Source organism: Aphelocoma coerulescens, chromosome 28, assembly GCF_041296385.1.
Source record: "Aphelocoma coerulescens isolate FSJ_1873_10779 chromosome 28, UR_Acoe_1.0, whole genome shotgun sequence".
Classification (NCBI taxonomy): domain Eukaryota; kingdom Metazoa; phylum Chordata; class Aves; order Passeriformes; family Corvidae; genus Aphelocoma; species Aphelocoma coerulescens.
The window spans coordinates 3,255,785-3,280,414 of NC_091041.1; the positions used below are offsets into that span (position 1 = coordinate 3,255,785).

General features: G+C 52.7%; 2 protein-coding genes across 4 annotated transcripts in view; one reads left to right on the forward strand and one right to left on the reverse strand.

Annotated features, from left to right (window-relative positions):
• The window catches only part of MLLT1 (MLLT1 super elongation complex subunit), a 32,489-nt gene extending 27,436 nt beyond the window's left edge, over positions 1–5,053 (forward strand). Inside the window, exons 11-12 of the mRNA XM_068996838.1 lie at positions 255–326; positions 1,057–5,053. Coding sequence (XP_068852939.1) covers positions 255–326; positions 1,057–1,185 — 201 coding nt within the window. The 3' untranslated portion in view covers positions 1,186–5,053. The remainder of the gene's footprint in view (positions 1–254; positions 327–1,056) is intronic.
• A 492-nt stretch (positions 5,054–5,545) lies between these two features.
• ACSBG2 (acyl-CoA synthetase bubblegum family member 2) lies at positions 5,546–23,234 on the reverse strand. 3 transcript variants are annotated; one of them, XM_068996990.1, is made up of 15 exons: positions 23,193–23,234; positions 18,756–18,885; positions 16,667–16,746; positions 15,881–16,122; positions 14,577–14,665; positions 13,895–14,015; positions 13,361–13,441; positions 12,714–12,863; positions 12,034–12,210; positions 11,296–11,477; positions 10,800–11,033; positions 9,992–10,209; positions 8,672–8,811; positions 7,537–7,783; positions 5,546–6,956 (listed from the first exon to the last, which is right to left on the reverse strand). In XM_068996990.1, the coding sequence occupies exons 2-15, from the start codon at positions 18,854–18,856 to the stop codon at positions 6,844–6,846; spliced, it is 2,175 nt and encodes a 724-aa protein (XP_068853091.1). In that variant the 5' UTR covers positions 18,857–18,885; positions 23,193–23,234; the 3' UTR covers positions 5,546–6,843. The 3 variants fall into 3 exon arrangements, with proteins under 3 accessions (XP_068853091.1, XP_068853089.1, XP_068853090.1); XM_068996988.1 differs by lacking the exon at positions 23,193–23,234 and adding an exon at positions 23,015–23,114; XM_068996989.1 differs by lacking the exon at positions 23,193–23,234 and adding an exon at positions 19,180–19,282.
• Positions 23,235–24,630: the final 1,396 nt, after the last annotated feature.

Below are 24,630 nucleotides of genomic sequence, written 5' to 3' on the forward strand. Positions count from 1 at the left end.
CACCTCACTGAGGTCCTTAAAGGTTCTGCCCAGTTCTTGGAGCTGGTTACAGGTGTGGGTGTCATTAAATTAAAAAATATGGCCTTCAGAGTACTTGTGTTTAAGGGAAGTCTTCAGTACTTGAGGAGGAGGCAGTAAAAAAAGTAGGGAAAAATTGGGAATGTCTGAAAGGGCCTCAAGTTCTTCTGATCCCTCACTGGGGAAGTCCCTTTGGCAGCCTTCAGACACTCCACGGGTCCCTGTTTGTGTTCCAGGCCTACACGGATGAGCTGGTGGAGCTCCACAGGCGGCTCATGGCACTACGGGAGCGCAACGTGCTCCAGCAGGTACAGACCTGTGGCTGGGTGATCTGGGTGTCCAGAGGGCTCAGCCAGGCCCTTCCAGAGAGCTTCTGCTTTGCTTTGAAAGCAAAAATATGGAAAATAAAATAAAATCAGCTGTGCATGCGGTGTTTTTGTTGGAAATAGTACAGGAGTGTGGTGTGGGCACCTTCCCTTTGCCATCCTGGCAGCAATCCCTAAGTTGGGATCTCCTGGTCTGATTGACAGCTTCTTCCTCGGGGAAGGGGCTGAGCTCTGCTCTGGGACAGGAGCCCAGGGAACGGCTGGAGCTGGGTCAGGGCTGGGCATGGAGCTCAGGGAAAGGTTCTTCCCCCCGAGGCTGCTGGGCACTGCCCAGGCTCCCCAGGGAATGGTCCCGGCCCCGAGGCTGCCAGAGCTGCAGGAGCGTTTGGACAGCGCTCTCAGGGATGCCCAGGGTGGGCTTGTTGGGGTGTCTGGGCAGGGCCAGGGGTTGGATCCATGATCCTTGGGGGTCCCTTCCAGCTCAGAGGATTCTGTTATTTTATGATATAAAAGGACAGAAACGTGCCCACATCACTGTCCAGACTGAGCTACTCAGGCATGCAGGAGGAGTTGGTTTGCTTTCTTGGGGAGAGCATTCCTTTCCTGTTATGAGCCTCTCCAAGGCCGTTCCAAAGGGGTGGGAAAGGCCTGGATGGGCTCTGTGTGCCCGCTGCCCTCTGTGCTGTACTGATGTCCATCCCCCTGTCTCCAGATCGTGAATCTCATTGAGGAAACCGGGCATTTCAACGTCACCAACACAACCTTTGACTTTGACCTCTTCTCCCTGGATGAGACGACCGTCCGCAAGCTGCAGAGCTACCTGGAGGCCGTGGCCACATGACGCTGGGCCTGGGAAGCTGGCTCTGCTCTTCAACCAGAGATCCCCTCCACTGGTACAGGAAACCACCCCATGGAACTAGGCCTTCTTATCCTCCTGCCTCACCCGAAGAAGCACTGCCTTAGAGAACAGCCATGCTCTAGGAATGCTCAGCCAGCTGCACTTTTCTTGTAGGCTTCAAACCAGCGCCCGCCTTGCTGAGTCTGTCCCCCCCGGCTTCGTGGGCCAGGCCCCGAGCAGAGCAGGCGTGCTGCACTTAGGCTGCACAGCGCAACCTTTTTGGTTTCCCTTCGAGCAACTGTGTTTCAAGAGCACATTTTCCAGGCGTCTCTGAGCTCTGAAGGAGCGTGGATGCTGTTCCCTTCCCCCGGAGCTCGGGACCAGCCTGCGGAGAGCTCCGGAACTCGGAGCCCTCCCGCTCTGGGTCACATTGACAGAGCTGGCCCGGAGACTGGGGACACAGGAGGCTCCTGGGGGTCCTGCTGGTCTGCTGCAGAGGAGAGGGGCTGCATTCCAGCTGCATTCCAGCTGGGATCACCCACCGACTCCCGGTGGGGGCAGGACCCTCAGCTCCCTGCAGGGACACTCTGTGCTCGGTGAGGAGGCCTCTGGAACCTGCTGTCTCCTGCTGGGGTTTGGAGATGTCTTGTTTGTTGATCTGAGCTCCTAAACAAAGTCCCACTCCTTTCAGTCTGCTTTAACTGTAATAGGACTCCAAAACTGTAAGCTGTATATTTTATATATATATATATTATATATATGTATGTACTGTATGTATAAGAAGGGCCTAGTTGGGTCTTATGATCTTAAGGGTGTGTTTTTCTGTCGTTTTTTTATGGCTCTGGCAGGGGAAGGCGCTTAATAAGATTTGACTCGTTTTGTTCAATGCCTCTTGTGGACAATTTGTAGTGTAAGGAAGCTGGACAGCAACCTCCAGGCATCCCATGCTCCAGAAGGGGCTCACCCGTCGTCTTTCCATTTGTCAGTGTTTGATAACTTTGCCAAAACATGTGATTGGTTTTGTTCTGTGTTCTCAAAGAGGAATCTCCTTGCAGTGGCCCCTATAGTAGTGGCTGTACTTTGGGAAAACCAAAACAAGGGAGAGCTTAAATCTTTGGGAGATGCTGATGTAAAACACGGAGTGGAGTCAGGTTTGTTCCCTCCTCCCTCTCCCACCATGCTGCCTGTGCAGGAAAAGGCAGGAAACACAAACACTAATGCAACCCCTTCCCTGCATTTCTAGTTAAACTAGTATTGACCTCCAAGTGTTGTCCAGGCGGGCGTGGGGAAATCCCAGCGCCTTCCTCAAAGCTGTGTTACACTCCTGGTCCCTAAATTCAGTATTTTCCCAGGAATTGCTCGTTTTTCCGAGGGGTGTGGGAAGCTTTTGCCAAATGTCCGTGGGGCACAGGCGGTGTGGGAGCAGCGGTGCTGGGGAGCCCCTCTGCTCAGGGAGGGTTGCACCGCTCCAGGTTTGCTGTCCCTTGTTTTGGGTTCCCCCTTTCTTTATCATGGAAATGTTGCAACTAATCAACTGAAGTGGCAATATGATGATAAGCTTGTTTGAGTTGGGTCATGTTGACCCGATTCCCATTAATTTTGTCCTTGTACCACCTTTCATGTGTTGTGTGTGTGTATATATATATATATATGTGTGTGTGTATATATATATATATATATATGGAAGTTCAAGCTCATGCCAGGTGCAAACCCTGTCACACCAGTGATCTCAGCTCTTTTCTTTCGTGCTGGACGATGCCAGGGCTGGAGAGAAATGCCAGAGAAGGTGGAGGGCAGTGGGCAGAGGAGGAGGTGGCAGCAGGACACCCATGGTGGAGGCCGGCGGTCACAGCCCCTGGGTGGGTGCTGGGTGTCTCTGTGGGGCTGTGCTGGGGGAGGCAGCTCTGTGCCCACTCCAGGCACCCCCGTGCTGGGTGGGGTTGGTGACACTGTCCTGTCCCCAGAGCAGTGGGGGTGCCTGGGCTGACCCAGCTCTCCCGAGGTCTTTGCTGCCCTCTCCACCCTGGTCACTCCTCCCACAGCTCCGGCCCCAGCACTTCCGGACTGTCCACAGCCTCCAGAGCTGCCCCTCAAGGGACTGGAGGTGCCACCTCCCTCCTGCCCCTTCTGCTGCCAGTGCCCCGTGGTCACAGCTCCCAGCCAGCCCCAGGACCCACGTGGGAGGCTGTTCCTGAGCGTGGCTGGCAGCACCGTGGCCACGGCATCGTCCTGTCCTGGAAGTGACTTTGTTGGTGAAGTCTGCTGAGCATTGATAGGGATTTGGTTTGGTTTTTATAAGAAGTATTTTACACATGAATTTTTTTAGACTGTTTATAATCCCCCTGAAAACCCGAGGTAGGATTGTTCCCCAGCAATAGTTCCTCTCCATTGTGTGCACATGCTGATTTGTTACTAAAAGGTTTTTGCAAGTACTTAGTTGTTCTACAGAGTTGATGTTTTTTGGGGTATGTGGTAGCGTTGGGGAGCACAGGAGGAATGACTCTGCAAACTAAGAATGGTCACGTTTGGGCCTCATCTTGTGTCCCCTTGGAGTTCCCTGTGTAGATTCCCTCTAGGCTGGCTGAACGCTGTTCTGAACATGCCGTGTACAGGTTTTTGTGGATAAAGTGTTTGTTCTTGTGTCACTCTTGAGAGCATGGATGGATTATTGTACTCTAGGAAGGAGGGGGCAGTGCTGCTGTGGGCATTGCTTCAGGTCCTCGAGGATGTGTAGTAGCTTGCGTTGTTAAAAAAAGGAAGAAAAAAAAAAAAAGAATCCAAAATTGACTTGTAGCCATAATGGTTTTTCCAAGGAAAATGGACAGGACTCTGTTACTTTTCCATGTCCTTTGTGGTGGTGCTGCTGGCACAGACAGGTGCTGGGCAGCCCGAGGGCTTCCCGAGTTGAGTTGGAATCGTGTTGGAGGTGGGATCAGGACTCGGCTCCTTCGTCCTTGGCCCGGATCAGAGGCCAGGGAGGGGTCGGGAGCATTTTCCTGGGTCCTGGTCTGCGATGTGTTGAGCCTTGAGGCTTTGATTACTGACATGTACTATTAAAAAAGCTAAAAAAAAGAAGAGGAGAGGAAGGCTGGCTGGCTGCAAAGCCCGGCTGAGGCGTTTGGGCCACGGAGGGAGCGAGGCTGGCTGAGGTCAGGCTGAATCCATGGAAGTGCAATGACTCTGCCACCCGTGGGATCGTGGGGTGCGGTGGGAGCATCAGAACGAGCCAAGCAATTGATGCAACAATCCAGAAGCAGTTTTTTTGTCAGATCTTGGAAGGTGTTTGATGGTGAGAGAGGTTTAAACGTCCCTTACGGAGGGGCCTCTCCACGAGCAGAGCCCGGAGCGGCTCCGGTTCCGCAGTTTTCCATTGGGGATGTGCTGGAGCCGGCTCTGCTGGGATGAGGCTCCTCCCTGCTGGCCCGGGGGCTGTGGTGACGCTGTGACACCCCCGGTGCACCTGGGCCAGGTGTGAATTAGTGCTGGAAGGACCCAAATCGGTGTTGCTTTCCTGGGGCGCGGAATAGCCATCAAAAACTGACAAGATGAGTTTGCACTCCTAAAGAAAAATGTAAGTACTTCAACTTCTAGAGAATTTTTAATTGTATTTCTGCCTAGAGCCGAGGTATTAAATACCTCAGCACCTGAGGATTTTAAAAGTTGTGTTGGGAGAAAGTTCTTCACTCAGCTGGAAGAAATGCAGCTGAGCCAAGACTAACTGCAAGATTTAAAAAAAAAAACCACAAAAAAACTCATGTTTGTAATACGTTACAGGATTGTTTGTCCTGAATTTTAAACTTTTTGTTAAATTTGTGGAACTATGGAGGAATTTTCTAGAAAAAGTGAAATAAAGTAAGATGGAAAAGTAAAACTCGGAAGTGTTTTTCTGTTGTTGTGTTGTTTCTCCAGGGATGGCCCCGTGGCTTTCCCAAAACCTCTCCTCCTGGCACAGCACTGGGGCTGGGAACACCATGGGGCCTGGGAGGGGAAAAGCCAGGGAAAAGGGAATTGTTCTAAGCGTGGGATGGCTCCAGCATCCCCTCATCCATCGGAGCTTTGTCTGCTCAGGTGAGGGGTCCCTGCCCTGGGGGGAGCTGGAGCAGCAGGGCCCTGGCCTGGGGCAGCACCCCTGGCAGTTGAGGGGGCCCCGCTGCCCCAGGACGCGCCAGACCTGGGCACAAGGACAGAGCCCTGGCACGGGCAGTGCTCAGCACAGGTGAAGGGTGGCACCGTCCAGCCCCTGAGGCCGTGGCCGTGGATGCCCAGGGAGCGCCCCAGGCCCAGCTCTGGCCACCGCTGTCCCTGCCCGGGGCAAACCTGGCCCAGGCCCGGCCCCGCTGCTTCCCAGGAATGAGAGAGTGGAGAGACACAAAGGGAGGAGTTTATTACACATTCCTCTGCAAACACACACTGGCACAGGAGGAGCAGCAGTTCCAGTAGTGCATTCCCACCCTTCCACCGGGCACTGACCCAAAGCAGAGACAGGTTTAGGTTTAACCCACCCTGAGCCCAGCCCAGCCCTGCTGTGATACCAGCACTGAGCTGCTCCCACCTGCCCCTGCCCCTCCTTTCCCTGGGAAATGGTGCTGGGAATCAGCTGGGCTGCTCTGCCTGGGTGCAGGGAAGGATTCCTGGTTTGAAATAAGCCATTTACAGGCAACCCTTCATGTGCCATTGGGCCTCCCAGTGTCCCTGGGTAGCCTGGAATAAGCCCTGCAGAGAGCACCAGGAGCTCCTGGGTCCAGGTGCTGCCCTCCAGCTTTGCAGGTGGGTCATTCTGTGTCCTCCAGACTGAATTCACCATGAAGGACCCTCACAGCCCTGGGCTGGTTGATCACAGACCCTCAGGAGAACCAGCCTGGGCTCCCAGCACCACCTCCTCTCCCCAAGCACAGGGACAGAGCCTCAGCCCACCCCCCTCCACTCCAGAGTTCCCCAGTTCAGACACTACAACATTTCTGGATTTTAAGACACAGACAGATTTCACACATTGTACACAGCCTTATAAATAATCCGTGGAGTAAATCAATTCCCAGAATACCAGCCATAGATACAACTTCAACAATACAATTTATGGCTTCATTATAACTCAAAAAGGTAAAACAAACTCAAAATATTGCACAGACAAACCCAGTTCATGTGAGGTTCCACCTCCACTGCTGTGTGTAGTCACACAGCATTTGTCATCTCAGACAGGAATAGTTTGTGGGAAAGGAGATGTAAAATATATGGATGCCATCAGCATGCAGGGAAACGGGCAGCAGGGAGTGAGGACACTGCTGGAAAATGAAATCTGCCTTTCTCCCTCAGCAGGAAAAGTGCAGCTCCTGATTTGCAGCTCCTGGTTTACATTCATCTCAGGGAAAGAAAACTTTAGTTAGAACGTAACATGTCACGTGGATTTAAGGTAAACATTGTATTGCCCTTATAAAAATGGAAATAAAAAATACAAAGTTGAGATATTTGGGATATCTCAGCATGGGACACAAGACACAGCAGAACATGGGCAGGACCACGCTCACCACACTGCAGGGCCAGGACATGACAGCAAAGCAACGCCGAGGGGCTGCCTGAGGGCTGAGCCTCTTTATTTCAACAGGATCCAGGGAATCCTTCCTGGGCAGCTGGGAACGCCCTCGGGAATGGTTTCAGTCCAGGGCTCTACGGCCGGGTCGAGGGCTCCCCCGAGGGGGTTTCGATGTCCGTGTAAAACTGAGAGATTTGGTCCTGGTATTTCTGAGCCACCACCGGCCTCTTCAGCTTCATGGTGGGGCCTGTGGGGAACCAGCACTGGGGTTAACGGGGAGGGAACCACTGGCAGCACCCACCAGGCCTGGGGTGAAGCAGGGCTGGAGGGGAGAGGAAGAACACGGGAACAGTGACCAGTTCTAAACTTCTCTTTGGGTTTAATAGAATCTCCCTCCCTCCCCTGTGAGCAGAAGCAGCACAGCAGCACCCAGAGGCTGCTGGGCACTGCCCAGGCTCCCCAGGGAATGGTCCCGGCCCCGAGGCTGCCAGAGCTGCAGGAGCGTTTGGACAGCGCTCTCAGGGATGCCCAGGGTGGGCTTGTTGGGGTGTCTGGGCAGGGCCAGGGGCTGCACTGATGATCCCTGAGGGTCCCTTCCAGCTCGGGATATTCCAGGATTGCAGGAGGGTAAGCACTGCTCACTGCTCCCCTCGGTGCTGTTGGGCAGAAGTGGGAATTCACCCCAGCTCATCCCACCCCAAACTGCCACGTGGAAAAGCCACAGTGAGGAAAGGCTGGGGGCAGCTCTGTGCACTGGGGCTCTGGTGGTGTTCAATAGCCAGGGAAGGGGTGCAGGGAAAACCCCAGACACCTCCCCCACCACTCACCAAGCTCTCCACCGAAGAGGGAGAAGTCTTTCTCCAGCAGGATCCACTTCTGGACTTTCTGGGCATTGGACACAGCTCCCTCATTGACAGCAGAGATCCCTTTCTGGATGGCGGCGTAGACGGCCTTGTCTTTGCTGCTGATGATTTCTGAGACCTTGGTGGCCTTGCTGCCCAGCTTCTGACAGAATTCCAGAGCTTCTGGAGTGAGGTCATCTCCAGGCTCGCCCGTTTCTGCATCCACAACGCACTGCAGGACAGGCAGAAGGGGCAACTGTGCATTGCTGAGCACCTGAGGCCCTCTGCACTGAGGAGCCTCCAGCCCTGGAATGGTTCCCGGGCTCCCTTCCCTACCCTGCTCCAACCCCATCAGCCCCTCAGCTCTCACCCAACCCCTGGGTGCCAATGGAAACTGGGGACAAAACACAGATCAACCCCTGAGATCTCTGCCTGCTCAGGAGCCACCTTGGGGCCAAGGAGCAAGCAGGGTACAGAGCTCACCTGCCAAATTCCTCCTGTGCTATTCAAAGTTAATCACTTTTTCCAGACCTTTTCTGGAGCACAATTTACTTCCCTACACTGTGCAGCAGCATTCTTGGAAGTCACACACAGCACTCGACCATGACAAGCACAGCAGGGCCACCACCAGGGCCACTTCCAGGGCCACCTCAGGTCTCCTGCCCCAGGCCCAGGCTGTTGGCCTCGGTCTCACTAAGGGGCAATTCCAACTCTGACAGTCAGCACAGGCCACCACAGATGTGTCCTGTTGGAGTTTAAAGCCAGAGTCTGACAAAGAAATCCCTGACAGCTTTTTACCTCCCAGACTGCTCTGGAAGCAACTAAAAGAGGTGAGACCTGAAAGGTTTCCTTTTCCAGCCTCACTTCTGGGTCTTTTCCTTCTGTTTCCTCCTGCCCTGTGTGGCACAGAAAAAGCTGCCCTGAACAGCAGCAGGGCCTGACAGTCTGAGCAAGTGACAGCTCTGTGCTTTCAGCTGCTCTTTGCAGCTCAGCTACAGCAAATTGTGCTGCGGGTTCCTGGCTCCACGAGACACTAAGAGTGTGTAAAAGCTCTCCTCCTCCCTGGATTTAATGAGATTCAGCAGCACAGGTGGTGGATTCCCATCCTGTTTTCCATTACCTTTAGTGTCAGAAGCATAGCAAGGAATTTGGCTTTGTCTCCAACCAACATGGCGTTGCTGATGATGGGAACAGCATTCTTGACAGCGTCTTCGATTGGAACGGGAGGAATGTTCTCACCTCCTGCAGTGATGATGAGCTCTGGAAAACAATCAAATCCTGATTAATGCTTGGAGCTTCTTCCCTTCCCACAATCTGAAAGAACTCAACTGCTCCTTTGTGTCTGCTGATCAAACAGTGAGCCTGTGTCAGCAGAGCTGGAGGAGGCAGCACACCAGGCCTGGGAAAGTCACAGGGTGACCATCCCTGGAAGTGTTCAAAAATGTGTGGATGTGGCACTTGGGGATGTGGTTTAGTGGTGGCCTTGGCAGGGCTGTACCCAGTGATCTTACAGGGCTTTTCCAGCCTCAGTGCTGATCCCATGACTCCAGCCAGGCCCGGAGAGAGGAGCAGGAGCTGTGCACACACAGCCCTGCCAGAGCTGCCTTGGTGCTCTGCAGGTGTTTGCAGTCTGACAATACAGAGCCCCTTGGCACCCTGGCACAGACCCCTGGGGGTCTAAGGCACCTAAGTGGGCACCAAATTGTCAGAAATTGAAGTGAAAGATTTTCTGGGGCAGTGCTGGAGGTTCCCATGTGCTGCAGAGCAGAGGGGAGCCTCCCCTTCTCAGTTATCTCCTGCTCCTCAGAGCAGCCCTCACGTGACCACCTCTCTCTTTCTGAGGGCTGAAGTCTTGCATGACTTTGGCTTTGTTTGGGGTTGCTCAAATCGCTGTCCCAAGAGCCACATTGCTACAAGACACTTGCACAACAGAGTTAAGCTGCTGTTTTCCTTGGAGGGCACCCAGCAAAGCTCCTGAAACTGAGGGAGCTGCTGGTAAAACAAGCCCACAAAGCATTAACTCTGCTGGTGCTGAAATCAGAGGGCTTCTCCCTCACTCTGCAAACACACCCTGGCTCCAGAGGCTGCCCCTCTCCTCCCACCACACCCCGCAGCCACATTCACATGGAAACTCCAGGAGGAGAAGGATTTAAATGTTCTTCTGTGCAAGTCACAACCACACAACCAGCAGAGCCTCCCCTGCACCAGGGGAGGTTTAGATTGGATACTGGGAAAAATTTCTTCACTGTTCAGCATTGGAACCAGGGCAGTGGTGGAGCCACCATCCCTGGAAGGATTTAAAAGATGTGACAACTGGAGACATGGGTTAGTGGTGGCCTTGGCAGTGCTGGGGAACAGTTGGGCTCCATGAGGCCTTTCCCAACATTAACAACTTCTATAGGGCTGCACAACACCAAGGTAAAGTCAGGCGATGTGTTACCTTTAATTCTGCCTGTGATGAAGAGGAATCCATCCTTGTCGTGCTTGCCCAGGTCCCCTGAGTGCAGCCAGCCGTCCTCATCGATGGCCTCTTTGGTTTTGTCCTCCATGTTCAGGTAGCCCATGAAGATGTGCCTTCCTGAGAAGCAGATCTCCCCAACGCCATCCCTGTCGGGTTTATGGATCAGGGTGTGGCAGCCCATCAGCTCCTTCCCACAGCTGAAAGTGACACAGACCAGGGATTAATTTATTTTAAACTGAATTCAAGCAGAGGTTACAGCAGCACTTCTCAAGCTGAAGGGGTTTGAACAAAGCCCAGCAGCTTTTTAGCACGACAGCTTCAGCAAAGAGCTTCAAAGGCATCTGCTCATGGAAGGGCAGCTGCAGAAAGAGCTGTTATTGCAGAGACCAGTGCTCACACACCTGCTGGTTTGCACTCATTGTTCTCAACACCTGAGCTTTGAATGAGCAGATTTACATCCTTGGCAGCAAACTTTCACTGTGCAGACTGAACGAGCCACCCAAAGACACCCTGCACCCTTCAGTCATTAAAGGGAAGGGTAGTTGGAGTTACCAATTCTTCCTTCTTCCCACCAACCCCTCACTTTTTCCCCAGCTCCTACAGAACCCAGCCAAGGTAAATTCACACATCCCTGCTGCCTCTGCCCTCAGCAGATCTCTTCACCCATGATGTGGCTCCCCAGTGACCTTTTAGTGGCAGCAAGGCTCTGGGGATGAGCTGTGCCAGGAGAGAGGGATGTGCCAGAGGCAGAACACACCACTCCCTCTGCTCCCAGGAAGGTGCTCACCTGCCGAGCTTGAAGGCGTGAGGTAGGGAGACGGTGTGAGGCCCAGAGCTCTCACTCATCCCATACAGCTCCAGCACGGGGATGTTCAGGCTCAAAAAGAACTCCAGGGTGTCTCTGGTGATGGGAGCAGCCCCCGTGTAGCACTTGGTGCAGCGGTCCAGCCCGATGGCCTTGCGCACCTTCCTGTACACCAACTGCCTGGCCAGGCGGAAATTCACCGGCACCTCGGAGCACCTGCGGGAGGAAAAGGGGCACACGTGGAACTTCTCCCCCTTCCTCCTTTTATCTTCATCCTACTTTAGTTTATTTAATAAAATAATAGATGATTTCCCCCCTCCAGCCCTTGCTGCTCCCCCTCAGGTCCGAGCGCCACTGGCCTTTCACATGGGACATAATCCTGGATGGAATATAATCCCTGGGTGGGATATTATCCCTGATCTGACAGTAAAGTTCTCCTAAAACTCATCAGCATTCCTGAAATGTAGCTCATAATTACCCATTCATCCTCTTCAGGTTGGTCTGCAGCCCCACTCCCTTGGCCCACGATGCCACCTTCCTTCGGAACGCTGAGGATTTCATGCCCACAGATTTCATTTTCTCTTCCATTTTTTCCCAGACACGAGGAACTCCCAAAAAAGCAGTTGGCCTCACTTCCCGCAGGGTCTCCACCAAGCTGCCCTGAGAGAAGAAGGATTTAATGCAGTTTTTAGAAGTGATTCACTGCAGACTTCAGGCCAGCTCTGGTCACTAGCAAAACTTGGGACTCTGCCATCAGTTTTGAGGAATTGTTTGTTTTTTGCAGTGGCACCAAGAGAAGGGAACCCCAGGGGCGTTCCAGGGGGAACTGGGAAGGGAGCAAGGGTCGATGCTCTCAGTGCCAGTGCTGACAAAAGAATCCTTTACACCCAGGACTCAGATTTAGCTGGGGCCATTGTGCAATGTGGGCAGAGCAAAGCTGTTGCTCAACCAGATCTCGATGTGGGACCAGGTATCAGGTGAGAACTCAGCAGCTCCCAGTTGAGAAGTGCTGGGTCAGCTTCTCCCAGTCTGTGACTGAGTCAAAAGGTGATGGTCAGAGCAGCTCCACTCAAACCAACAGGGGCAGTTGGTCAGTGGACAAAGTAAACCCAGTTAGCAAAGCTGACAGAACTACGAGATAACACAGCCTTGTTTTAAGCACCCACCCCAGCTCAAGCAGGTGGATGCGTGTAAGTTTATCTTTTTTTTCTTTTACCTTCAATGCATCTGGTTGGGCAAAGTAAACTTGCACTCCAAAGGTCATGGCTGACCAAATATCAGACATTTGTGCAGCGATGTGGCTGAGGGGCAGGTAACTGACCACCTGCTCCTGCCTGTCCTGGGCATCGCTCAGCATGATGAAGCGTCCGGCCGCCGCCGCCGTCCACGTCAGCTGCAACAGGGACCCACAGGGGCTTCAGAGCAGGGACAGCACAGAACACACAGGCACAACAGAGCTACAGCATCCTGGGATCTCAACAGCAGGACTGGAGCAGAGCTGGAGCAGAGGAGACTGAGGGGAGGCTCCTGGGGACTGCAGCTCCTCCCGAGGGGAGGCAGAGGTGCGGGGGCTGAGCTCTGCTCTGGGACAGGGACAGGAGCCCAGGGAACGGCTGGAGCTGGGTCAGGGCTGGGCATGGAGCTCAGGGAAAGGTTCTTCCCCCCGAGGCTGCTGGGCACTGCCCAGGCTCCCCAGGGAATGGTCCCGGCCCCGAGGCTGCCAGAGCTGCAGGAGCGTTTGGACAGCGCTCTCAGGGATGCCCAGGGTGGGCTTGTTGGGGTGTCTGGGCAGGGCCAGGGGCTGCACTGATGATCCCTGAGGGTCCCTTCCAGCTCAGGATGTTCTCCCTCAGCACCCCCAGGGGCACAGTTGCTGGGGTGGCTCTGGGCACTCACGTTGTCGTGGCTGAGCATGACGCCCTTGGGCTGCCCCGTGGTGCCCGAGGTGTAGATGAGGGTGCAGCACTGGTTGGGTTTCTGGGCCGCGATGACCTCGCGGAGCCGCGAGTCCGGCACGTCCCTGCCCAGCTCCATGAACTCCCTCCACTGCAGAGAACAGAAGAGCTCGGTCACTTTGTAAGGTATCACCCACATGAAAAATCAAACCCTTTGCTGCACACCAGGACAAGGAAGCTGTTCTCCCTGCCCAAACCTCTGGAAAAGGCTGTAAATCCACAGTCATCCCACAGTGTTTTCTGGCTGACACAGGGAGAAGCAGAAAGGTCACAGACCCACCCCCAGTAGCTTTACAGCTCTGTAGCAACTCCCTGGAGTAACTGCAGGGCCCGAGGCTGCCTGGCAGAGGTCAGTAGGCTCACAGCCCCCTTACAACATGGATTATCCAGGTTGCACAACAGCAAACTCCTGCCCACCACAGCCAACACGAGCTCAGGGGATCACAGTGACAGAACCCCAGGCTGGTTTGGGTTGGAAGGGACCTTAAAGACCATCTCATTTAAGGTCCTGTGGAAGGTGACAGGTACTTGCAGCCATCAGCTGAACACAACCAGGACTCACAAGCAGTGAAGAGGCCCAGGACTTACTGAGTACAGATTGGGTCTCTTCTCTTTGATCTCCTCTCCATACTGGACAATCCCCTTCAGATGAGGTAGTCTATCTTCAATCTGTGTTAAGAAGAGAGATTCATGAGAAGGAGCAAATGCTGTTTGTCCCTTTCAGGCCTCTGTAACCCCCACTTAGCATCTCCTCATATTTGCCATTTTATGTAAAGCTAAGAGAATCCCATCTGTGCTCCTGAAAGAATGGGTTTGCCTCACTAGGAACAGTCATAATTTGAGCTGGGATGTCACCAGACAACCTAGAGGATGCTCAGTTGCTCATTTTGGCTTCTCCTATTTTAAGCCTAAGGCTTTAAGAAGTGGAAGCACCACTTAACCTCTTGTGAGATGTAGTGCCAGTGCCAGCTCACCCAGCTGGAGCAGGGAGCACACCAAAGAGTTTCCCTCTGCTCTCAGAGCCAGCATTCCCCCCAGGTAATGCCCTCCCACAGCATTTTACCCTCCCACATCTGTCAACAGGCTGCTGTAACCCCCCAGCCATTTAAAAAACATAATTACTTCTAAGATTTTTTGCAGCTGTTTATGATTTTCCACCACTATAACGTTGGCACTGCAGTTCTCTGCCACATAATGACAGGCCTCAGGAGAGTTTGTAGTGTAGATCCCAACAGCAAATCCCCTGCAAAGGAAAAGGGAAAAAACAAAACAGAAAAGCAAAACACAGAGTTAGAGGACAAGCAGAGCTGCTGTCAAAATTCAGACCATTTCAGAGAAAAAAAAAACTGTAAGAAGAATATCCCATAAAATGTCAACAAAGAGGGGAAGGCTTAATTCCAAGAGGAAAGATTCTGTTCTGGGGCGTGGGAAATGTCAAGAGTGGCGTGAGGGACCAAAATGTCTCACGTGGAAGGCAGATATTACAATCCAGCCCTGGGATTCTCTGGCATTTCCCACCATGTTTTAATCACTGTGTACATAAGAATGCTTTTGGATTAACCTACTGGTCATCTTATTTTGAGAGAAGCAGCTGGCTGAAAAAAAGAATTTAACTCTGGTCTCATTAATTCATTATGAAATAGTTCATGTTCTACCTACCTTCATTAAATTCAAATATAAGCAGTTGGGTTCAGGGGGTTTTTTGTTTGTTTTATTGGGGGTTTTAACCAAAACCTGCTCCTCATGACTGCAGTCACTCTCTGCCTGCCAAAGCAAAAGGCATGGCAAGAAACAAGACTCTTACCCTGCAAGGATAGCTCCAATGTCAGCAATGAACCACTCTGCAGAATTAAATCCCAGGATGCCCACTCCATGGAAACGCTCCAGCCCCAGCTGCAAACAAGAGATGACATTACAGCAGCCTGGCTTCTCCTCTGGACAAAGCTCAGAGTTCCTTGCTCTGAGCACAGCACTGAGGGAAAGAGTTCATGTTCTTACACGGGGTAATTCCCACTGAAAAACTTCCCAGGAGCCAAGATGGAACCAGTGAAAGTTTCACACCACTGTAAGTGGGCAGGAAAATAGAAATTTGCTGAGGTCTGCCCTTGGAAAGACTGGCTCACTGGCACTAACAGGAACATAAACCTGCAATCCAGGGAGTTACCAGTTCCTGGGGCTGGGAATGAGAAGGTGAGAGGTGATGACAGACAACACCTCCTGGGACATTTGGTACAAGTTGGGTATGTCAGACATCAATAATGGCCAGAGCAACAAGCTCCAGGGACAGTGACACTTGGCTATGAAATTCCAGCTCTTGGAGTCCCAGCCTAACTCCCTGGTTTTGTCCCAGAGTGGAATCCCACCACAGGAGTAAAACCAGGCTGACCTTAACTTGAAGAGATAAGACTTGATCCCAACAGTAAGAACAGGTGATGTTGGTTTCCCTCTCCAAGTCTCCTAATCCCAACAGCACAGGCAAGGGCTGGGCCACTTGGGACATTTAAGTCTGGTTTGTAAGCATTCCTTTGTTTTTTTCTTAGAAAGATGAACTTTTCCATGCCTCTGGAGGGGCAGTGTCCAGGCTTACCACACATCTCAGTTTAAATGTTTCCTTATATGCTTTTTTTCTTGGTTAAATGTGGAAGCAAAGGTCAAAAATATTAAATACCAAGGTGTCCATAGCATGTTCAGGTACTTCCCTGTCACTAAGATTCATCTGCACTCAGGGAATTTGCAGGTTTAAGACAGACCTGAATGCAGCCATTCCAGCACTTAAATGAGTGAACATCAAACTTGATTTTTTACACAGTGGTAGGAAAAGGGAGAACAGTTTTAAGTTAAAAGAAGATAGATTTACATCAGATATTGGGAAGAAATTCTTGGCTATGTGGGTGGGCAGGCCCTGGCACAGGGTGCCCAGAGCAGCTGTGGCTGCCCCTGGATCCCTGGCAGTGCCCAAGGCCAGGTTGGAGCACCCTGGGACAGTGGAAGGTGTCCCTGCCAGTGCCAGGGGTGGCACTGAATGAGCTTTAAGGTCCCTTCCAACCCAAACCGAGCTGATTTTAGGATTCTGTGAATATGAAAAAAGAGAATTCAACACACTCTTACCTTCAGAAAGCTTTTGGCTGCTTTCCAGCACTCATCATAGTACATCTTATACGTCAGCTTTATCCACTGGCCATCTTTTTTGGATGCAAGGGCATAATAGTCACTGTATTTATTCACACTTTCCTGCAAGAGCTGGTGCACAGTCTTTGGGGCCTCGCTGCCAATGCCCTTTTCTTCCATCCTCAGCCTGACCTCTCCATCACGACGCGTTGTCCACACGCAGGAGCCAGGAGGGGGGGAGGCTGCTTGGAAAGAAAAGTGTTCAGCATCTTCGATTAGAAATTTCCTGCTGCCATAACGGCAGTAGAAATACAAGTACCAAGCACATGAAAGCAAATGCTGTTACACCCCCTCCCACAGCTCTTTTTTGACCTTTTCTTCTTGGCAAGTTTGTGACCCCCAGTATTTTAGACTGGAAGCCTCTAGAGCACTTTCAAATTTTGTCAAACATCTCCCACTTACATCCCCTCTAACCTGCTCTGCTGCCCTAAGGCTCTTGTACTGGTAAGGTGAAAGCTTCCTGCATCTTACACTCTGCTATTTTTAATTCTTTTCTTTTAAGGAGGACTGAAAGCAGGACACTGGTAGCTGGTAGATGAGCATCAGGCACTGACACTGCCTATTTAATCTTTGAAGCACAGCTGGGCTCTAAAGTCTGAGTTCAAGACACTTCTGCACAGCCCATCCTGCAACCTGAGCTGCTTCTTCCATTGTCATGACAAATCCTTCTCTCATTGCAATAATAATTTCATCCACACCACAGTCACCAAACTTCCATCCACCCACCTTTGGGACCGAGTGAGTTCACCTGACATTTCTCCATCTTGGAATCTTCCCCTGGCTCGCTGTTGTGTGGCTCAGCAGTTCTGCAAGGCAAGAGGAATTATCCCTGGATGAGAACACTGAGGGCTGCCTGCCACAGGCAGGTTTGCTCCACCCCTTAATGTCACTCAGTCCTTGGATGTCAAAGTGACTCCTGATGTTCTGCAGGTGACTTTATTAATTCACTGCCCTGCATGGCCCCAGCAATGGAACAGGTCCCTCAGAGTGTGCAAGCTCTGCCTGTTTCGAACACGTGAGTGTTGTCCTAATTGCAGCTTTCATTGCAGACGAGCTGCAGAAGAAATCCATAAACATCATCCCAAAAACAGCCATCATTTAATTCCTAAGGTCTGCTCCAGGTGCCTGAAACAAAGAGCCTGCAGCTGGGAGGAGGAGAAGGAGGGGGGCAGGAAGGGACACATGGATCTGGAGCTCATCTCCTGTTTGCAGTATGTGAGTCCAACAACAGGGAGGCCCTGGGGACACTCTCAAGTCACCCCATGGGGAAACCCACAGAGATTTCCTGCAAAAGAGCAGGAAATTGATTTAACAGGAAATCTTGTTCTTAGGTATTCCTATTAAAGCCAGGGCTCCCACCAGATGCTTGGGAAGAAACGGAAAGAGGCTCATCCCCATGTGCTTCAGCCACGCTCCTCCCAGCTGAGTTTCAGCTCCCTTTCACTTTCAGCCCTGCAGGAGCTGGTGCAGCACCACCTGCCTGGTTGCAAAACTGTTCTTACTCTGCCCCTTTCCAAGCTGGACTTTCTCACAGCCCTAAGTAAGGAGGATAATCAAGTCTCATGTCCCACTTGAGAGCAGCAGTTGGAAGCCAGACCCAGTGAGATTTGGGAATCCCACCCTCCAACCAGGCAGCCGCTGCTGGGTTCCCTGCCCTGGGCAATGCCCTGCCAGGACCACGGGCACAGCACTGAGGTCTGAGTTTTAGCTGACTTAAGATTATCCTGCAGAGACCCAAACTCTCCATCCTGCCCTGCCCTACCAGGGCCCTTTTGCCTCAGCCCATCACACAGGTGTTGTTTCTCCAGGCCTGTGTTTTCCCTTCCCCACAGCAACACCTGGCTGCAGCACTAAGCCCAGGCTCTTCCAGAAGGGCTGCAGGGCCCTGACATCACAATAACCCCAACACTGCAGGGGCAGCTCTGGGGCAAACAGGAGCCCTGACTCTGCCCCTCACAGTCACACTGCACACAGGTGAGAGCTCCTCTGGTCCCACACAAACTCCTCAGCCTAAGCCAGGCAGGGCTCCCACCAAGCCCCACCTTTTCTTCCCTTTCTACCAGGCCAAAGACAAGAAAATCCAGCACAGGCACTGTGTGAATTTCAGGCTAAGGGGGAAATCTCTTCCCTCTAATTTACATTTACTCTGAATTTCTAGGGAATAGTCAACTATCACTGCTTTGGGTATATGAGGAGGTTTAAGACCATGGGAAGATCTGATGTGGCTGATCCCATGTCCTGTCCTAAAGCAGAACTGCTTCTCAGAACTAATCTGCAAGCCAGCAACCAGAGCTGAGTAAATAATTTCTTTATTTCCCCCAAAGGGATTATGAGATGTTCCCATCTCCGTGCTCCCTCCTCATTATTGAGAACATTTTTCAGCACAAATTAATCCTCAGTTGCAATAGTTCTGCATCGTTTCTCCATCATCTTTTGTGATCAAAGCATGCAAATGACCCAGTAATGTGAGCAGAAAAGCCCCAGCTATTTCCCTCACAGTCAATCAAGTCATCTTTTTCCCCCCTTACAACATGTAATTCAATGCAGCCCAAAAAATTTAGGTAAAGAGGTTTTAGACAGCTAGATCCTATTATGCTGTGGTGAGATATAGACCCTAATCTGCTCTTTAGTCTGTAAATCTAAGCAGCCTCTTACCAGCAGGAGTTTGAGATCAGTGTAGGTACTGCACATGAGCCATTCCCTGCAGAGGCAGGGCTCTTCCAAAATCACTTTAATTAATCAAAGTAAGCATGATAGAATATGAACTATATATACAGGTCACAACAGGATAAATAAAACCCCAAATTAGACAAACCTGGGTGAAGAGTTGAGCAGCACATCTTTCAGTGACACCTCACAGGTCCCTTGAGGAGCTGAATTGCAATAGGCCACGGGGACTGGTTCTGCAAGTGCCATCCTTTCGTCTGACTCACACAGCACTGTCCCTGCGAAAACAGGTTTGAAAAATTAAAATACAGTCAAACGTCAGAGCAAAGCAGCTCCACTGACGTGAGCGAGGCAACCCCAAAGACACACAACTCGAGACTGCTGCATTTGCACGAAATAGGGGAAATTCTGACAGCGGGCACGCTCCGGTCGTTGCAAAACCCCGCAGCAGAACCAGCGTGACACCCGCAGCTCCCCAAGAGCACCACGAGCCAAACAATTTCAATTCCAACTCCCTTTGCCCCAAATGCTCCCGCTCGGCTCGCAGCCCCCCCCGACCCCTCCAGCCTCACCGCGCATCGCCGGTCCCGCAGCCTCCCCTCCGCAGCCGCTCCGCACCGGCGCCGAGCCCGACGTGCAATATCCTTTATTTTTAAACTAGCGCCCAGGAGGCAGATCTGGAGCATCTTATGTCATGTGCTGCTGCCTTGCAATTGGAAGCGGCTCGTCACCCCACACCGCCGCCTCTTAAGGAGGCTCTGGCCCCACGCCTGCCCGTCAGCCTCGGCACACCGGGGATTTCAGGTCCCTCCGGGGGGACACAGCCCTGGGACACCCCACATTTAGCCTGTTCTCATCAAAATAAGCGCTTTGCAGCCGGTTTTTTTGGTGGCTCTCACGCTGCTTTCAGCACCTCGTCTTGGGGGATTTCATCGCCTAAACGAAGCGTGTTCTAAACGCTGATTTTATTTAAGGTTTACACTCATCAAAAGCCTTTGGTGCTTATGAGTTGCCAGGCTGAGCTTTAATTGTTTCAAGGGATTTCAAGCTGATTAGAGATGAATCCCATTATCCTTGATCTCTCTAAGAAGTGGATTTTGTGCTTGCTATTTTGTGCCTGCATTAGACAGACTCATTTAAATCGTATGATGCGAGCAGCATGTTTTTTAAATTTAAATCCTATGTTTGAGGAGCATGTCGATGAGGGACAGGAGAGAAAGGAAAGAGTCTTTTTATCTCATAAATGCGACCCAGCCACGCTGCAGCCTCCTGCCTCTGCCGGGAGGGGAAAGCCACGCCAGCCACAACTCAGAGACGTCCCCCTTTCCGCTTACTCATCTGCGCAAGGACACGTTGCTGCTCACGCCGCTCTCTGCTACAGCCTGCGAGTCACCACGCCAAAAATAGTTTAATTCACGAGCAGCTGAGAGGGGGATGGCTGCAAAAAAAAACCCCATTCCGAAGCGCCGAGGTAACTGGCAGACGCTGCCCCACACCCCGTTCTGGGCTGGAACACCAGAGCGCTTTATTGGGAGTGTGAGAAGAGGGTGTTGTATCAGCAGCCCCGTGCTCGGAGCAGCCACTCAGACCTGCCCAGCCCGGAGCAGCCCAAACGCACCCGTGGCAGAGCAAACGCACCCGCGGTGCCACCCGAGCTGTCCCCACGGCCTCTCTTGCTCAAGGAAAAGCCGAGCAGAGCCCAGGAGGGACGGACCGCAGCAGCCGCCGTCACTCCTGACCCCCTTTCGCAATGCTGCTCCCACTTTCCTTCCCAGCACCCCAAAGCCAGGGGTTCAGGGCACCCCAGTGCCCCTGAGGGAAGCTTTGGCCTCTGCACTAATTACAGCGTTTCTCTTGCCAGCTGTGCTTTAGTGCAGCAACGCAGTTTCAAGGGAAAGGGGGAGGCGTTCTCACTCCAGCTATCAGGGAATCACAGCATCCCGGGATGGTTTGGATGGGAAGGGACCTTAAAGAATACCCCATTCCCCACCTGCCGTGGGCAGGGACACCTTCCACTGTCCCAGGCTGCTCCAAGCCCCATCCAACCCGGCCTTGGACACTTCCAGGGATCCAGGGGCAGCCACAGCTGCTCTGGGCACCCTGTGCCAGCCTGGGCCTCCCCACCCTCACCCACCTGCCCTCTGTCAGTGGGAGGCCAATGCCCCTTGTTCTGGCACTCCAGGCCCTTTTAAAGTCTCTCCCTCTCTCTCTCTAGTTTTCTTGCTGCCTCCCTTCAGGTCCTGGAAGGCCACAATTAGGTCACCTCAAAGCTTCTCTTCTCCAGGCTGAACAATCCCAATTCTCTCACCCTTTCCTCACAGCAGAAGTGTTCCATCCCTCTAAGTTTCATGTCCATGGTAGGCTTTCTGCATCACCTTCAGTCACTCAAGAGCAAAAAGCTCCTCCCAGTGGAGACCATCCCTGTGTCCTGCCCTCACTGTGCACAACCCTGGGTACACTTGCACCAAGAACTGAAGTCCAACCTGACTGTGCAGCTTCCCAAACCAGATCCCAGACCAGACATACATTTTATCCAATAAATTCAGGTTAGAAGCAAATATTTACTAATATATACAGACTCTTCCCTAGCTCTGCTCAGCACTGCAGCTTGGCCCTTCCCTCCCTGATGCTTAGTTACAAACACAAGCCACTGGAAATCACACGTGTTCCAGGGTTGGGAGAGGATGATCTTTAAGGTCCTTTCCACCCCGAAACAGTCCATGGTTCACCAGAGCCAGGTGTAACTCTGGGACCCCAAATGCTCCTCTCCCACCCCATGCTGTTCCCTGAGGAATTAACACACCATGATGTACCATAGGTGTTCGGGAACATGGGGAACACACACCCAAACAAAAACCTGTGGGGAGAAACGTCCCTTTTAATTAAGCCTGTCTGACTCCTTAAATAATTTAAATAAAAATGTGTTCTGCTTTGAGGGAGCACCGTGACCCAGAAGAACTGGAAGAATTGGAAACACTATGGGGCTTCACTGACAAAGCAGAATAAAGGTCTGAGGATGTGCAGACTCATGACAGTGAACGGGGCAGGCAGTGGAGCTTTCATTTCTAACAGGCTTTGGACACACCTTTACCTAAAACACACAGAGCTTCAACAACACCAGTTCAAATTCAAATTACTGAATACGTTATCAGCCACTTGACATTTTCCAGCACGGCCCCACTCGGCTTCCTGTGGCTGATTTCTTTAACCAGTAAAGGCACCACATCCGCTCTGCTCCAGTTCTCGCTGTCCAGAGCGGTTCCATGCAATTGCCACATCACCATCAAAAGTGAAACTTGGGCCTCTTTGTTCCTTTGTTACCTTTAAAGATTTACTAAGCGAGGAAACAAAAGCTGAGCAACCCACTCTTCTTCCTCTTAAATAAACTCAGTTTCTAAAGGAGGCGGTGATAAAAGCTTCCTGAGCACTGAAGGTTTTGTCCTTGGCAGCACCACTGACCACATGTGCTGGGGTGGAGAAAACAGGAGGAAAAGTAACTTCAACCTCTGTAAGGACAACGAGTGACTGTCACGACTGCAGACAGGCACCTGCCTCCACCACAGCACCTTCAGAGCTGAGCTTTGGCCGGAGAAAGCTGCCCACTGCCCATCACTTGGTCAGCCAGGCCCAGCTCCCCGGCCACGCAGACAAGCACAGAACTCTCCATTTCACTGCTTCTCCAGGACAGCGGGATATTCCAGGTGAATTCCCCAGCAGTGTGACTCACCAGGAGGCTGAGCCAGGCTCCTCTTTCCTAAGCTTTTGCTCCACCACACCATCTGCACGGTCGCCGGCGGGGGGGAAATCCCCTCAGGCCGAGCAGGAAAGCACGGGGCTGTGTTTCCACAGAGGCACCAGCTGTGTTCCGCCGGCTCCCACGCGTGGCTTTGTGTCCGCTGGGAGCTGGCACAGGAACATCCCGAGCACTCGGGTCACCTCACAGCACCCAAAACTCTCCGAGCACCTCACCGAGCATCCCGAGCACTCGGGTCACCTCACAGCACCCAAAACTCTCCGAGCACCTCACCGAGCATCCCGAGCACTCGGGTCACCTCACGGAGCACCCCCGATCCCTCAGGTCACCTCATAGAGCATTCCCAATCTCCCAGGTCACCTCATAGAGCATCCCAAACTCTCAGCTAACCTCATGAAGCGTCCCCGATCCCTCAGGTCACCTCATAGAGCATTCCCAATCTCTCGGGTCATCTCAGAGCATCCCAAGCTCCCAGCACACCTCACAGTCCCTCACGATGGGTTCCTGGACGGCACAGGGGAAGGGACAGCCCTTCTCCTCAGACCACCTCCTGCCCTGACAGGGGGCTAGGGGGGAGTCGCCCCCAACCCACCCCCTGTTCATTTAACCTAAAACCACCAAGAATTTCCCCACCCCGCTGCCCAGACACCCACCCACAAAAGACACATCACGAGAAGCATCTGCCGGCATGGTGAACCCCACACTGCAACCCCCGCGGCGGGCGGGCACCCCACACGCAGCGGGGAACACCCAGAGGGCTTGTGTGGAGTGGGGATCCCCCTTCCCTCCCTCAGCCCCGGGCCGGGGTCGGGCTTTAGGACCGCGCGTTACCTCCGGGCCCGGCGGGCGCGCGCGCGGCCCCTCAGCAGCTCCCGCGCGCGCCCGCCGGGCGGAGCCCTTTAGAGCGCTCACCCTCGGGGGCGCGGCCATTTCCGTTCCGCCCCGCCCACCCCGCCCTTTCGGAACACCCCATTGGGCGAGACGGCGGTGGGCAGAGGTGAAGCCACGCCCCATTGGCGGGGGGTGGAGCGCACCGCCGCGCGATTGGAGGAGGCGGCTGTCAATAACGCCCAGGACACGCCCCCTCCCTCCGCGGCGCGGGTTACCCGCGGTCAGTGCCCGGCGCGGTGTCCGGGACAGCGGCAGTCGGGGATCGGCGGTGCGGGACACCGGGAATCGGCTGTTTCTGTGCCTGGAACACAGCCCAAACACTGCCCCAGGCTGTGCTGGAACAGCGTGAAGCTCTGGAGCACCTGGGGTGCTTTGGTGGTCGCAGCAGAAGTTTTCGGGAAGAGGAGGATGATAGTCGGGATGCTTCTGGAAGCTGTTTTTTTCCCTTAAATGAAGTGAGGTTAAGGGCGAGGTTCAATAGGACGAGAGGAAACGGCCTCAAGTTGCGCCAGGGGAGGTCTAGATTGGACATCAGGGAAAATTTCTTCATGGAAAAGGTTGTAAATCATTGGAACAGGCTGCGCAGGGCAGTGGTGGAGTCGCAATCCCTGGAAATGTTCCAAAAACACGTGGATGTGCCATTTGGACACATGATTTAGTGGTGACCACAGGCTGGCAGTTGGGTTTGATGGTTTTAGAGGTCTTTTCCAGCCCTAATGATTCTGTGATTCTGTGAAAAAGATTTTCAAATGGGGCCCTGAGCTATAACAACACTGACCAAATGAAACAGGAGATGGTTCATAAAGATGCTCTTGGGCCATTCTGGACAGGGCAAGATGTAAAATGTGCTCCAACCACAGGTGGAGCAGAACAGTCCAACGTGGAGCAGAAATCTCCAGGGAAGGATCAAAGTGGGTTTTTAGATTTAGGGATACAGGGGATGGGAGGCCCCCTGTACTCCAGGGAGGAGCAGTGTGGGGGCTGGCAGAGCACAGCCCTGAACAAACCAGCCCCGTGCTGTTGTTTTCCAATCAGCACAAACCAAGGACACGGGCTGGAGCTGCTGAGCAGCACCACAAGCACAAGCACGGGGCAGCTCTGGCCGTGATGTCCAGGCCCCCATTACCAGACTGGGGCAGAACCTGTGGTCTGGTGGCAGCTCCACCATCTCCTGCCCTCCCTTCTTGCTTGTTTAAGCTGGAGTCCAACAGTACATATTTATTTATTTGTTTGTTTGTTTTTAAGGGTTATGATCAGGTGGATCCATCTAACTGTTCTCAGTTGTTCCTGGCTGATAAAGCTGCAGAAAAGCCAGGATTTTGTTTATCCTGTTAGGAAAACAGCTGTATCTGTGAAATGGATTATTGCTGCTATTTTT

What these genes read in the sequence shown, in the direction of transcription:
- ACSBG2 (XM_068996988.1), bottom strand. Translation starts at nt 23,051, where the DNA reads ATGCCGGCAGATGCTTCTCGTGATGTGTCTTTTGTGG. An exon ending in TCGTGATGTGTCTTTTGTGG is followed by an intron (nt 18,886 to 23,014) that starts GTGGGTGTCTGG and finishes CTGTTTTCGCAG; the next exon opens with GGACAGTGCTGTGTGAGTCA. An exon ending in AACCTGAAGAGGATGAATGG is followed by an intron (nt 11,034 to 11,295) that starts GTAATTATGAGC and finishes TTCCTCCCGCAG; the next exon opens with GTGCTCCGAGGTGCCGGTGA.